Source organism: Oenanthe melanoleuca, unplaced genomic scaffold (assembly GCF_029582105.1).
Source record: "Oenanthe melanoleuca isolate GR-GAL-2019-014 unplaced genomic scaffold, OMel1.0 S069, whole genome shotgun sequence".
NCBI classification, from domain to species: domain Eukaryota; kingdom Metazoa; phylum Chordata; class Aves; order Passeriformes; family Muscicapidae; genus Oenanthe; species Oenanthe melanoleuca.
The window spans coordinates 55,330-70,386 of NW_026612718.1; the positions used below are offsets into that span (position 1 = coordinate 55,330).

The following is a 15,057-nucleotide window of genomic DNA, read 5'->3' on the forward strand; positions in this document are numbered from 1 at the left end:
TGGGCACAGAGAAGCAGCTGCTGGCAGGGACAGCTCCAGGCAGCAGAGCCCTGGGCAGGCAGTGGGGGGAAAGTGCCCCAAGCTGGGCTTGGATACTTAAAGTCCTCTTCAAACTGAGCTATTCTATGATTACTTTTCTTACAGGTCCCCAGGTCCAGCCACAATAAATGTCCAACAGCAGCTCCATCAGCCACTTCCTTCCTGCTGGCACTGGCAGACACGCAGGCAGCTGCAGCTCCTGCACTTCTGCCTCTTCCTGGGCATCTCCCTGGCTGCCCTCCTGGGCAACGGCCTCATCATCAGCGCCGTAGCCTGCGGCCACCACCTGCACACCCCCATGTTCTTCTTCCTGCTCAACCTGGCCCTCACTGACCTGGGCTGCATCTGCACCACTGTGCCCAAAGCCATGCACAATTCCCTCTGGGACACCAGGAACATCTCCTACTCAGGATGTGCTGCACAGCTGTTTATGCTTTTCTTCTTCCTTGGATCAGAGCTTTCCCTCCTGACCATCATGTGCTACGACCGCTACGTGTCCATCTGCAAACCCCTGCACTACGGGACCCTCCTGGGCAGCAGAGCTTGTGCCCACATGGCAGCAGCTGCCTGGGCCAGTGCCTTTCTCAATGCTCTGCTGCACACAGCCAACACATTTTCCCTGCCCCTGTGCCATGGCAATGTCCTGGGCCAGTTCTTCTGTGAAATCCCACAGATCCTTAAGCTTTCCTGCTCACACTCCTACTTCAGGGAACTTGGGCTTCTTGCTGTTAGTGGCTGTTTAGGATTTGGATGTTTTGTGTTCATTGTTTTCTCCTATGTGCAGATCTTCAGGGCTGTGCTGAGGATCCCCTCTGAGCAGGGACGGCACAAAGCCTTTTCCACCTGCCTCCCTCACCTGGCTGTGGTCTCCCTGTTTCTCAGCACTGGCTTTTTAGCCTACCTGAAGCCCCCCTCCATCTCCTCCCCATCCCTGGATCTGGCCCTGTCAGTTCTGTACTCAGTGATGCCTCCAGCCCTGAACCCCCTCATCTACAGCCTGAGGAACCAGGAGCTCAAGCATGGCTTGGGGAAAATTATTATAAATATTTTTCAGAAGGAATAAACTCTCATTCTCCTGTGTAGCTGTTATAATGTTACTCATTGATGCCCACTCTGTGTCCTGTATTTTTTGCTGTTGACACAGGTGTTATGCTTCTATAAATTTGCTCACACAAAACTTTTTGACTCTTTTTTACTTTAGTATTTGTTATTCTAGTGACACCTAGATACCATAAAAACAAAGTGCTGTACTACACATGTGTTTAAACAAAATAAAAACTCAGCATTGTCTTACTGCCCTGACATCTTTCCTCCCTGGCTTTTCTGGACCTGGCAGGGTTGGTGTCTCTGGGCAGAGCTGGGGTGAAAAGAGAACCCCAATGCTCCTCACTGCCTGGCAGCCCCTGGGCTTCTGCTCCATAACCTCTCTTCCTTCACTTCCACACTCCCCGTTCAGAGTCCCTGTGCTAGTTTAAAGCCTCAGGGCTCTCTCAGCTCAGTCCCTGTCCTGCTGTGTTACTGTCCAGGGACTGCAGGCAGGGACAGGCCATGGGCACTGCTGGGAGGGCACTTCTGGGACAGAGCTGGGCTCTGCAACAGCATTTCCATCATGCAAGGCCATCTCCCCAGTGCAGGGCCTGAAAGCTTCAATCTCCTTCCCAGTTTGCTCTCCAGGATGTTCCCAACACAGAGCCCTGGAGAGGAGAACAGCAGTGACAGCAAAAGTGTGGCAGTGTTCAGGGTGGGCCCTTGCAAAGCCAGCCCTGCTTCCAGCAGTGTCCTCTCACCCCAGGGCACAGAGGTTGTTCTTCCCTCGGTGGAGGGACATCAAGTGACCAGGTCAGGAGTCTGTGTTTGCAGTGCAGGGACATTCCACAGCCCTGAACATCCTGTGTGTGTGTGAGGGGACATAAACCCAGTGAGCACAAACACCTTCATCTGTTCCTGGAGTTTCCAGATAGTAACATCCCCTGGGAGCTCCTGGATGCAGGGCTGGGATGAGCTCCTGTGCCCAGAGCTCCCTGTTTCCATCCCTCTGGCCATGGGGCACCTTGGGAAGGGGCAGGGCAGGGTGACACCCACAGGGCTGAGGTCCATGCCAGGCTCTGGCAGTGACAGCAGAGCCCATGAGAGCCCCTGGCCCTGCTGCAATGAACTGTCTGTGTGTGTGCCAGGGAAGGACTCGTGTCCCTGGACACCCCTGGGGCTGTGAGCAGTGCATGAGCCCAGCTCAGGGCTGGGCACCTGACAGAGCCCTGACATTTCTGGGGGTGCCCATAAGAGCAGAGTTGGGCAAGGTGACTGTGGTTAAACTCCTCTAGTCATCAAGTGACAACAGAGTGTCTCTGTCACTGTCCCTCCTTTCTCAGAAAACAGGAGAAAATATGGTGAAAGAATTGTGAGTCAGCCTAAAGAGAAATTAATGTTAGGGGGACTTAAAAGCAAAGGCCAAATGCAGAAGCGAAGAAAACCATGGAGAGACAAGAATTCAGCACAAGAATTCAGCATGTGTAGTGGTTGTTTTGAAAGACAAATGTATTAATACAGAAAATCCAGAGACCCTCATCCCCCTCATTTCCCTGCTGATCAGGACATGCCATGGAATGGAAGATCCCTTGGGTCAGTCCAGCCCAGCTGTCCCATCCCTGTGTCCCCAGGAACACTTGCCCACCCCCAGGCTGTTGGTTTGGGGGTTGCAGAGATGCTTCATGTGGGGCCAGCCCTGCTCAGGGACAGCCAAAGCCTTGGGATGGGACCAAAAACACTCCAGCCACAAGAGCTGGCACAGCAACGCAGGGGCTGCTCTGGGCAAAGGGAACTCCATCCCAGCCACACCCAGGCCAAGGGGGCTCAGGGGGCTCTTCCCACTTCTGTTATTCCACAATTCAATGAAACTTTTCCTTGGAGAGCTCTTTGAAGACAGAATTGACAGACAGGCAGAAGCAGAGCTATAAAATGCACCAGGACAAACATAGCAGGTCCTGTGAGCAATGAACCCTCCCAGGGCAGTGCTGTGGCAGGAGAAGCACCCAGGAGGAGGAGGAGGATGAGCTCAGTGCATGTGTGTGTATCCCAAGGCACAGAGGACGAGGGTGGACAGAGGTCAGGGCAGGGCTGGGAATGGCAGGGCAGAGCCAGGGGCAGTGAGATGGGAGTGTGCAGCCTGCAGGGACACAGCAGCAGCTGTGGGACAGAGCAGGACAAGCTGTGCTGAACTTGGCCAAGGGCCCTGGCAGGGCTGGCAGTGCCCAGGAGAAGCCAAGTCTTGGTGCCCTGGGGCACAGCAGGGTCTGTGCCACCAAGGGCTCCGAGGAGACACCTTGTCCTGAGCCACTGGGGCCTCCTGGCACAGCCCCAGCAAGGCTGGGCACTGTCACCCCTTGTGCTGCCCTCAGCATCCCCCCACATCCCAGTCGCCTCAGGGATCTGCTGGGACCAGTCCCTGGGGAGCCTTGTCAGGAATGGCCCTGGGGGCTCCTTCATGCTCCCAGGGACTGCAGGTTTTTCAGAGGACTTTGGGTTTTGCTTTTGCCTTGGAGTCTCTGAGAGCTTTGTGCAATCAGGACCTCCAATTCCTTTCTCCAAGGAGTTCAGGATGAGCCTTCTTGGTGATGAACCTCAGTGGGACTGACACTGAAAAACAGAAACTGCATGAAAAACAGAAACCCCCTAACAACTTCTCATTGTTAGAATCTAGGCATTACTTTCTTCTGGCCAGGATGTTATTGTGGCCAGCATGTGCAGTAGAAATCATTTCACCCACACATGCCTGGTTTGTGCAGTGAAAATTATTCCATCACATGTGATTCTTTTCTAGGCTTTTCACATATTCACATTCCAAAAGAAATTCACACTCACTGATCTTAAATTACACAATTCTTAGTATTCGATCTCCTATTGGTGATTGATCCTTTTTGCCACTGAAGAGAATTATGTCCTCATTCTTTGATTGTCTTACCAATCCTTTCCCATGACCAGGTGCCTCCAACCACACTGGGGGTGATGTTGTTAATGTCCATTTACCTCCTGTGTATCTTCTGGCTACTCCCAATCTGTAGATGTTAAACTCATCAGCCTTTACCCAACCACTGTAAACAGAGTCTTTTGAAGAGAATCTTCAATTCCCCTCCTCCTGGTCAAAGGTAAACACACCCCTGACTGTAGTTACATAAAAAAAAAAATCCTGAAAATTGTATAATTTTCAATAATTCCATTTGGTTCTGTAACACAATGCTTACCTTGGCTCCATAAAGCCACGCAGTGTCAGAACTGCCCCTTGGTTCCATGAATTTCTGCAGTGTCACAAAGGTCTCTATAATCCCATGAGTCCCCACAGTGTCACAATGCCCCCTCAGTTCCATGTGTCCCACACTGTTACATGACTCATTAGTTCCATGGGGTCCTGTAGTGTCACAGTGGTCTCCTTGGTTCCATGGTGACACAGTTGCCACAATTTCCATGGTACCACAGCTGCCCCTTGATGCCATGAGGCCCCACAGTGTCACAATGGCTCCTTGCTTCCATGACACCGTGATGTGTCACAGTGGTCTCCATGATTCCATACTGCCCTGCAGTGTCACCATGGACCATTGGTCAGTGAGGCTCCACAGTGTCACCATGGCCCCTTGGTTCCATGGACCCCACAGTGTCACTGTGGTCCCCTTGGTCCACAAGGCTCTGAAATGTCACACTGGCCCTTTGGTTCCATGAGGTTTGGATGAGTCACATATCACTCCTTGGTTCCATAAGTCCCTGCTATGTCACAGTGCCCATGGTTCCATGAATTTCCACAGTGTCACCATGGTGTCCTTACATCTGCAGTATCTCAATGCTCTCCTTGGCACCATCCCAGCCCGATGTCTCAATGGCTTTTTGGTTCCATGAGTTTCCACAGTGTCACAAGGGTCTCCTTGATTCTATAAGGATACAAAAATTCCACATAAACATTGAGAAACACCTGCTTAACACACCTGGGAGCATCTTTCTGCATTCAAAAGAGAGGATAAAGGTGAGAATGGCACCAGCAGCTTCTTTCTGCAACAGAGATCCAGGGAAAGGACAGGGACTGAGAATTCAGTTGAAATACTCAGGGAATTCACAGAATCACAGAACCACAAGGTTGGAAGATCGAGATCATCAGGTCCAACCCCTGCCTAACACATTCATATGGCACTGAGTACCATACACAGTCTTTTTTTAAACATATCCACGGATGGTATCTCCACCAACCCCTGGGCAGATCATTCCAGTACTTTATCATCTTTCTGCGAAACACTTTTTCCTAATATCCAATCTCTATTTCCTTTGGGGCAGCTTAAGACTGTGTCCTCTCATTTTGTCAGTTGTTGCCTGGTGATAAAGACCTACCTGACTACAACCACCTTTCAGGAAGCTAAAGAGAGTGATAAGGTCATCCCTGAAGTGTACTTTTCTCCAGGATAAACATCCCCAGCTCCCTCAGTTGTTCCTCACAGGACTTGTGTTCCAGACCTCTCCCTAGCCTTGTTGCCCTTCTTTGGACACACTCCAGCCTTTCCATGTCCTTCCTAAATTGGGAGACCCAGAACTGGACACAGCACTCGAGGTGCTGCCCAACCAGTGCTGAGCACAGAGGAAGAATCACTGCCCTGCTCCTGCTGGCCACACCATTCCTGATCCAGGCCAGGAGCCATTGGCCTTCTTGGCCACCTGGGCACACTGCTGGCTCATGTCCAGCCTGCTGTCCATCAGTGCCCCAGGTCCCTTTCTGCCTGGCCACTGTCCAGCCACTCTGTCCCCAGCCTGGAGCACTGCAGGGGTTGTTACGGCCAAAATGCAGGACCCACCACTTGGTCTTGTTAAACCTCACCTTGTTGCATTTGGGCCCTGGATCCAGCCTGTCCAGGTCCCTCTGCAGAGCCCTCCTACCCTCCAGCACATCCACACTCACACCCAGCTTGGTGCCATCTGCAAATTTGCTGATGGTGCACTCAATGGCCTCATCCAGATCATCAATGCAGATATTGAAATCCACACTGGCTGGCTCTGATCCCTCAGCCATCCTGCAGGTGCCCTGTGATGGCACTCAAGGTGATCTGTTCCATCTCCTTGCTGGGCACTGAGGTCAGGCTGACAGGCCTGGAGTTCCCCAGATCCTCCTTTCAGCCCTTCTTGGGGATGGACTCACATTGGCACCTCCAGTCCTCTGGGATCTCCCTGGTGAGCCAGGACTGATGGTAAATGATGGAGAGCAGCTTGTGGAGCTCATCCAGCAGCTCTCTCATCCCACTAGTATGGATCCCATCTGGTCCCAGAGACATCTGGGAGCATCTGTGTGGCTCAGCAAATCCCCAGATGCTTCCTCCTGGATTTCTGGGATCTGTTCTGCTCCCTGTCCCCATCTACCAGCTCAGGAGAACACTTGCCCTGACGACAAAATATCTTCTACTTGAAAACTGAGGTAAAAAGGCATTAAGTTCCTCAGCCTTTTCCACATCTTTGGCAACCATATATCCCTCCAATAAGGAATGGAGGTTCTCCTTGTCCCTGCTTTTCCAATTCATGTGTTTATAAAATAAGATTTTTTATCCTTCACAGAAATGGCCAGGTTATGTCCTAATTGAGCTTTCACCTCTAATTTTTCTTCATGACCAAACAACATCAATAAACACTTCCTGAGTTGCCTGCCCCTCTGTCCAAAGGTGATGCAGCCTCTTTTCTCCCTGAGTTCCTACAAAAAGCTCCATGCCAAGCCAGGCCAGTCAGTTTTATTACTAGCTCACTTTTGGCATGCAAGGACAGGCTGCTTCTGCTCGTTTAAGATTTCTTTCTTGAAGTGTCTCCATCCTTCCTGGAATCCTTTGTTCTTAAGCACTGTTTCCCATGAAAAATCAGTACTTGATTCAATAATCCTCAAATCTACATCCTGAATAAGCCAAAGTCTTCCGTTTGTAAGTCCGATGCAGTTTTGCTGATGCTCCTCCTTTCTTTACAGGGTATTTAAAATCTCCATAATTTCATGGTCACTGCACCCCAAATTCCCTCTGACCACCACATCTCACCCCAGCCCTTCTCAGTTTGTGAACAGCAGGAGACAGAGCTTTCCTTGGGACTGGGAAGAGAAGGAAACCTCCCCCAAGTGCAGCCTGGAAGGTTCAGCCTGGAGGTGAGGAAACAGCAAAGTCCCTGCCAGGGCAGAATGCTGGTGGCCAAGGTGTCCCAGCGTGAGGCTGGGCCGTGCCATGGCTCTGTGTGCCAGGAGCCGGCAGCGCTGGGTACAGGGAGCCCAGGGAGGGCACAGCAATGCTGGGCTGAGAAATGCTGGGGGGACAGCGAGATGGGCGTGTGCAGCCGGCCAGGGCAGAGGAGCAGCACGCACAGGGGCACAGGCTGCAGGAGAGATGGCCAAGGGCTGGGCAGGGCTGGCAGGGCCAGAGGCACCCAGGCCTTTGTGCCCTGGGCTGGGCAGCGCCTCTGCAGCCCCACAGAAGGAACTTTCCTTGCAGGGGCTGCACTTTGCTGCTGCCCCGGCCCTCCCTGAGCAGGCTGGCAGGGCTTGCAGGGTGATGCCATTTGTCCTTGCTGCCCCTCCCATCCCAGTGCCCCAGGAACAGCCCCGAGCCACCCGTGAGGGACAGGCCCTGCTGGGCCAGGCCTGGGCTCAGCCCTTGGCCTTTCTGCTGCCTCCAACCAGCCCAGGCCTTGCTCAGCATTGCAGTTCCTGCTCACAGCCTTTGGCTCCTGCAATCCTGCCCTCAAGGATCTGCTCTCACCAGTCCCTGGGGAGCCTTTGGCAGTCCCTGCCCTCAGTGGGGCCACTGATGCTCCAAGGGACTTGGAGTTTTGCTTCTGACTCCTTGAGCAGCTTCTTCAACCTTCTCTCAGTGCCTGGGGGTCCTGGACTTAGCCCCAAATCCACCCTGGGGATCATTAAAATAAAGAAAGATTTCAGGAACTATTTATCTTCCTTCATTTGTCTTGAAGTCTGCAGGGCTTGTGCAACTGATTGGAGTCAGCTTGGAGTTCTGTCATGGAAGGAGATTTCAAAGTGCACCTCATGAATTTTTGTTTTAATCAAGGGCATATTATTTTAATTTTTCATTTCAGGCTAGAGGTGACTTAAACATTCCTTAAGTTGTCTCAATGCTGAATGTCTCCTTAGGAGATATGGGCACAGACAAGAATGAGCTTCTTGCCACTGACCCTGTTTGGACAAACTGCTTCTCACCCCCAATCTCACCATGTCTGAAATTGGCCACATAGGATTGAAATCCCAAAACATTTAAACAAAATGATGCACTTTTTCTTTGTAAGTAAATATATAATAATAATTTATAATTCAATTTAGAATAATAGTTAAAATTATAATAATAGTTTTGCTTTTTAATTATTATATTATTCTATATTTTATTATCTTTTTTATTTACGTAAAAAACTGATACATTTTTAGCAACCAAAAAAATTCTGGTTCATTGGTTCTAAGTAACACAATTCCCTTCATTAGTTAATTGACCAGTGTTGGCTCTTCATTTCTCCCACTTTGTGTTTATTAGTCCTTTTTATAGTCCTTTCGTATTTTTTTAAATCATTTTCTCAGACAGGGTAAGCAGGGCCAATCTGGGGGTCACTGGAGACATTTCTGGGGCAGTTTGGGGCCTGGGGAGGGAATTTAGAAAGAACTTGAGGGTCTGGAGGGCACCTGGGGGAGCTGGATGGGCACTCAGAGGGACACTGAGAACAATGATGAAAAAATCAGGCACTGGGGGAGCTCTTGGGGGTCCAGGGAGGCACTTGTAGGTCAGGGAGGGCTGCAGCCCCCCCCCCACTCCCAGCAGTGCTGCCTCCTTTTAGACAAAACCAAATACTGCAGCCCCCTCCTCCAAGCAGTGCTGACACCTTGTGGACACAACCCAGTACTGCAGCCCGCCTACTCCCCCGAACTATCTTTCTTCCCTGTGGTACAAACTCAGCATTGAGGCTCCCCCTTTAATAGCAGTGCTCCCCCTTGTGGACACAGCCTGGTACTGCAGCCCCCACCTTTGAAGCAGTGCTTCCCCATTGCGGACATAGCATGGTAATGCATGGGCCCCCCTCGCCCCCACCCCAAGCAGTGCTGTTGTCTTTGGGACAAAACCCAGTACTGCAGCCCCACCCCCTGACCAGTGATGTCCCTTTGTGTTCACAGCCCGGTTCTGCAGTCTCCTACTTCTGAGCGGTCCTGCCCCTTGTCGACACAGCATGGTACTGCAGCCCCTGCCCTCCCTGAGCTGTGCTGCCTCCTTGTGGACACAGCTAGGTACTACAGCCCCCCATTTCGAGTAGTGTTTCTCCTTGTGGACACAACCCAGTACAGCCACCCCTTCCCCCACCCAAGCCGTCCTGCCCCCTTGTTGACAAAACTGGACACTGCAGCCCCCCCCCCTACTCCACGAGCAGTGCTGATCCCTTTAGGAAACAGCTCAGTACTGCAGCTCCCCACCAGAGCAGTGCTGCCCCTTGTGGACACAGCATGGTACTGCAGCGCCACCCCCCCCCAATTAGTGCTGCCCCGTTGTGGACAGAATCCAGTACTGCACCCCCCCCCCCGCCCCCCCTCCCCCCCCACTTCTCTTAGCAGTGCTGCCCCCTTGTGGACACAATCCTGTACTGAAGGCCTCCCCCCCAAGCAGTGATGCCCTCTTGTGGACACAGTATGGTACTACAGCCCTCCCCCACCCCAAAGAATTGTCGCCCCCTTTCGGATACAACCCAGTACTACAACCCTCACCCGTTCCTCGAGCAGTCCTGCCCCCTTGTGGAAAAAAGTCAGTGCTGCAGGCCCCCCTCTACGAGCAGTGCTGCTCCTTTGTGGAAACAGACTGGTACTGCAGCCCCCAACCCAAGCAGTGCTGCCCCCTTCTGGACACAGCATAGCACAAGCAGCCACCTCCTTCTTTGTATGCTGCACCATTGTGGACAGAGCATGTAGCCCTCCATCCCTGAGCAGTGATGCCCCCTGCTGGACACAACCCAGTACTGAGGTCGCCTTCTCCCTGAGCCGTGCTGCCCACTTGTGGACACAGCATGGTCCTGCACCCTTCTTTTTCCCCTGGCAGTGCTGTCCCTTTGTGGACAGGTACTGCAGCCCCACCCTTCAAGTAGTGCTCTCCCCTTGTCGACATGGAATGGTACTGCAGCCTCCCCCTCTCCATGAGAAATGTAGTCATCTTTTGGACACAGCATGGTAATTCAGCCCATTCCTTCTGAGCAGCGCTGACCTCTTGTGGACAAACACCGCTATTTCAGCCTCCCCCACCTCCCCCCCCCCAGTAGTGCTGCCCCCTTGTGGACACAAACAGTGATGCAGCCCATCCCTCTTTGATCATTGCTGCCCCTTTGTGGAAAGAGCATGGTACTGGATCCCCCCCCCACCCAAGGAGTGCTGCCCTTTTGTGGACACACCATGGTACTTCTTTCCCACCCCCCCGCCCCGAGCCGTGCTGCCGCTTTGTGGACACAGCATGGTACTGCAGCCCACGCCCTCCTGCAGCAGTACTGCCCCCTTGTGGACGCAATCCAGTACTGCAACAACCCCCTCTGAGCAGTGCTGTCCTCCTGTGGACACAGCATGGTACTGCAGCCCCCTCCTTCTGAACAGTTCTGCCCCCTTGTGGACACAACCCAATATTTCAGCCATCACACCCATGGAGCAGTGCAGTCCCTTTGTGGGCAGAGCCCGTTACTGCAGGCCCCCCCACCACAAGTAGTGATGGCCCCTTGTTGACACAGCATGGTACTTCAGCCTCTGTCGTCCCTGAGCAGTGCTGCCTCCTTCTGGTCACAGCTGGATACTACAGCCCCCCATTTCAAGTAGTGTTTCTCCTTGTGGACACAACCTGCTCCTGCAGCTTCCAACCCCCTAGAGCAGTGCTGTCCCCTTGTGGACACAACCCAGTAGTGCAGCCTCCACCCCCCTAGAGCAGTCCTGTCCCCCTTGTGAAGAAAACTTGGTACTGTAGCCATCCCCCTCCACGAGTAGTGCTGCCTGCATGTTGACACAGCCCAATACTGCAGCCCCTCCCCCTGAGTAGTGCAGCCCCCTGGTGGACAAAGCATGGTACAGTATTCCCCTTATTCTGAGCACTGCTGCCCCCATGTGGACACAGCCCAAGACTGCAGCCTCCCCCCCAGAGCAGTGCTGCCCTCTTGTGGACTAACCCGGTACTGCAGCCTCCCCCACTCCCAGCAGTGCTGCCTCCTTGTGGACTCAGCATAGTACTGACCCAGTCCCCCCTCTTTTCCAAGTTGTGCTGCCCCATTCTGGACAAAGCATATTACTGCAGCCTCCTCCCTGAGCAGAGCTGCTTCCTTGAGGACACAAACTAGTACTGCAGCCCCTCCCCCTCTGAGCAATGCTGTCTGGTTTTGGAGACACCATGGTACTGCAGCCTCCCCCTTCTGAGCATTGCTGCCCCATTTGGACACAACCCGGTCCTGCAGCCCCCTGTCCGAGCAGTGCGGTCCCCTTTTGGATACATGGTACTCCAACCTCCCCTGAGCAGTTCTGCCCTCTTGTGGGCACAATACGGAACTGCACCCCCGCCCTCCCCCCGCCCCTTCCCCAAGCAGTGTTTCCCCATTGTGGACACAGCATGGCACTGCAGGCCCTGCCTTCCAAGCAGTAATGCCCTCTTGTGGTCACATACCAGTACTGCAGGTGCCCCCTCCTTTGAGCAGGGCTACCCCTCTTGTGGTCAAAGCCTAGTGCTGCAGCCTTCCCCCTATTGAGTGTTGCCCCCATGTGAACAAAACGCAGTACTTTAGCACCCCCCTCTCCCAAGTAGTGGTGCCCAAATTTGGGCACAGACTGGTACTGCAGCCTTCCCACCAAGCAGTGCTGCCACCCTGTGGATACTGTGGTACTGTAGCCCCCCTTCTTGAGCATTGTTGTGCTCTTCTGCACACAGTATTGTATTGCAGCCCCGCCACCCAAACAGTGCTGCCCCCTTCTGGACAAAACTCTACTACAGCCTGCCCCCTGAGCAGTGCTGCCCCCTGTGGACACAGCTTTGTACTGCAGACCCCTCATTCAAACCAGTGCTGCACTCTTGTGGACACAAGCTGGTAGTGCAGCCCGCCCCACCCCGCCTCGAGCAGTTCTGACCCCTTCTCGACACAGCATGATACTCCAGCACACCCCGCATGAGGAGTGCTGCCCCCTTGTGGACGCAGCATGGTACTGCAGTCCCCCCCGTTTCCAAGTAGTGCTACCCCATTCTGGATACAACCAGGTACTGCAGCCTCCCCTTTCGAGCAGGTCTGTCCTCTTGTGGACACAGCATGGTCCTGCAGCCTGCCCCCCAAGCAGTGCTGCCCCATTGTGGGCACAACCCGATACTGTATCCATCCCTCTCCTTGAGCAGATCTGCCCCCTTGTGGACTCAGCCGGCTGCTGCTGCCCCACCCTGTCCCTGTGCCGAGCAGTCTAGCCCCCTTGTGGACAAAACTCTGCACTACAGCCCCCCTCCCCCCAAAATTGCTTCCCCCTTGTGGATACAGCCCACTACTGCAGCCCAACCTTCCAAACACTGTTGCACCATTGGGGAAAGAAGCCGGTACTGCAGCCTCCCCCCAGGAGCAGTGCTGCCTCCTTGTGACAAAGGACGGTACTGCAGTCCCCCCCTTCTGGGCAGTGCTGCACCCTTGTGGACACAGCATGGTACTGCAGCCCCCCCTACCCCAAGGAGTACTGCCTCCTTGTGGACACAACCCGGTACTGCAGCACCCCCCTCTGAACAGTGCTGTCCAATTGTGGTTACAGCATGCTACTGCAACCACTCCCCCTCCCCCAAGCAGTGCTGCCTCTTCTGTGGACAAAACCTGGTACTGCAGTCCCCCTCCCAAGTAGTTCTGATGCTTTGTAGACACAGCATGATACTCCAGCACCCCGGCACCCACTTGAGGAATGCTAGCCCTTTGTGGACACACCCATAGGATTTTCTCTCTTGAGGTTTCAGAGGGTGCAGACTCCTTTTATCCTAATTTCCTGGCCACACGTTGCCCTCTTCCTTTCCCCATTACCCAAAGTTTTAGGAAAGTACAGCCTTCCCAAGCCTGCCTGCCTCATATTCCCTCTTGAACCTGGCATTTCTCCCTAAAGTTCAGATTTTCAGGCTTGTGCAGACCCTTCTCTGTTTCAGGAGCCAAGCTGTCTGGGCCCGGTAATATATCTGCTGCCTAAAGTCAGTAGAAATGTTAGGACCCATTTCAAAGTCCTTAACACCCATGCCTTCACCCACCAAATGATTTGTAATGACATTAGCACACATCTTTCCTCTCACATTGATGTTTCCTGTGCTGGTAACAGTCTTTTAAGCCCAGCCATTAGCCTGACCTCTCTGCTTTTGTAGTTCCATGGACAGGTTGTTGACTCTTCCCCCTTCCATGGGCAGGCTGGTGTTCAGCCATCTCCAGAACAGCAGGGCCCCACCCCACCTCACTGTGCCCTGGGAAGACAAAAACCATCCCTCCAAATATCCCCATTCTTCCTTCTTCCCAGGCATTTGGTTCTGTCAGTAGGGTTTGCTGCTTATTGTCACAGGAAAAATAAAACCCCTGTGACACTGTGGGGCCCTATGGAACCAAACATCCATTGTGACACCACAGAACCTCACAGAACCAAGAGTCCATGGTGACACAACAAGGCCTTGTGGAACCAAGGAGTCCAAAGGTCTAAAACATGTTGCATGGCTCTCCCTTGGGAATGTAAATCTCCCTGGTGGCATCTTGAAACAAACTTGAGGATGGTGTCTGTTTGTAATGGGGAAACTCAGGAGTTTTCAATTGCTTAAAAGAAAGAAAAGGAAGAAAACCCCTGTTTGCCTGAGTGCAACCAGATCTCCAAGCAAAGCAGGTCCCAGGTGAGAGAGGACAGACAGGATGGAGCTGGGTAATGTGGAGCAAGGTTGTCCACACTAGGTTAGAACTCAAGGCACAGCTCCTCTGAGCAGGCCAGACTTCCTGAGGAGAGACCCTGGATCAGTATTAATGACAGAATGCTGAAATCACCTCTGCTCTAAAGAGAAACAGTAATGAAATACACCCTTTAAAATGGGAATACATATTTCTTATAAGCTCTTTGAAATGTTTCTCCATAAATGCAGCAGCAAACCTTCCTAATGAACAGCACCAGACAAGACGGAAATCAAGGCAGAGCCATGGTTTGTCAGAACTTGCTTGATCCCAAAGAACTCTGTGGTGCATTTGGTGCTGATCCCTGGAACCTCAGGGCCTCAGATGAGTTTGCACAAACCTTTCCAGGAGTGCAAGTCAGAAGAAAAACTCAAAATATTTCAAAGCAATAATGGGTCCCACTGAGGTCCATCCCCAACACAGGCTCACCTTGGACTCCTTGGTGGGGAGAATTGGAGGCCATGATTGCCCAAAAACTACTGAGACTTGGAGAGGAAAGGAAAAAGGGAAGTACCTTAAAAAACCTGAAGTACCTTGAAGCATTAATGAGTCCCACTGAGTGTTGTTGCTTAGAAAGGCTCTCAAGAGACTAATTAAAACAGATAATTGGAGGCCATGATTCCATGAAGCTCTCAGAGACTCCAAGGCAAAACAAAACCCAAAGTCCTTTGAAAAACCTGCAGTCCCTGGGAGCATGAAGGAGCCCCCCAGGGCCATTCCTGACCAAGGCTCCCCAGGGACTGGTCCCAGCAGATCCCTGAGGCCACTGGGATGTGGAGGGGGGAGATGCTGAGGGCAGGACAAGGGGTGACAGTGGCCAGCCTTGCTGGGGCTGTGCCAGGAGGCCCCAGTGGCTCAGGACAAGGTGTCTCCTTGGAGCCCTTGGTGGCACAGACCCTGCTGTGCCCCAGGGCACCAAGACTTGGTTTCTCTTTGTCCCCACCTGTCATCTCTGCCTCCAATTTCCTGCCCTAACTGGAATCTGGAGACACTTTCTCAGTCCCTAAGTGGGACCCATTAAAACTTTAAGAAAGTTTGGAGTTTGATTCTAACTTGGAGTTCTTGAGAGGTTTCTTCACCTCCCTCAGA

The 15,057-nt window shown here is 52.7% G+C and overlaps 1 protein-coding gene across 1 annotated transcript; it reads left to right on the forward strand.

Moving 5' to 3' along the window:
• Positions 1 to 337: 337 nt before the first annotated feature.
• On the forward strand, positions 338 to 1,102 carry LOC130266504 (olfactory receptor 14C36-like). The gene has a single exon (XM_056515771.1). The coding sequence runs from the start codon at positions 338 to 340 to the stop codon at positions 1,100 to 1,102; it is 765 nt and encodes a 254-aa protein (XP_056371746.1).
• The last annotated feature ends 13,955 nt before the right edge of the window (positions 1,103 to 15,057 follow it).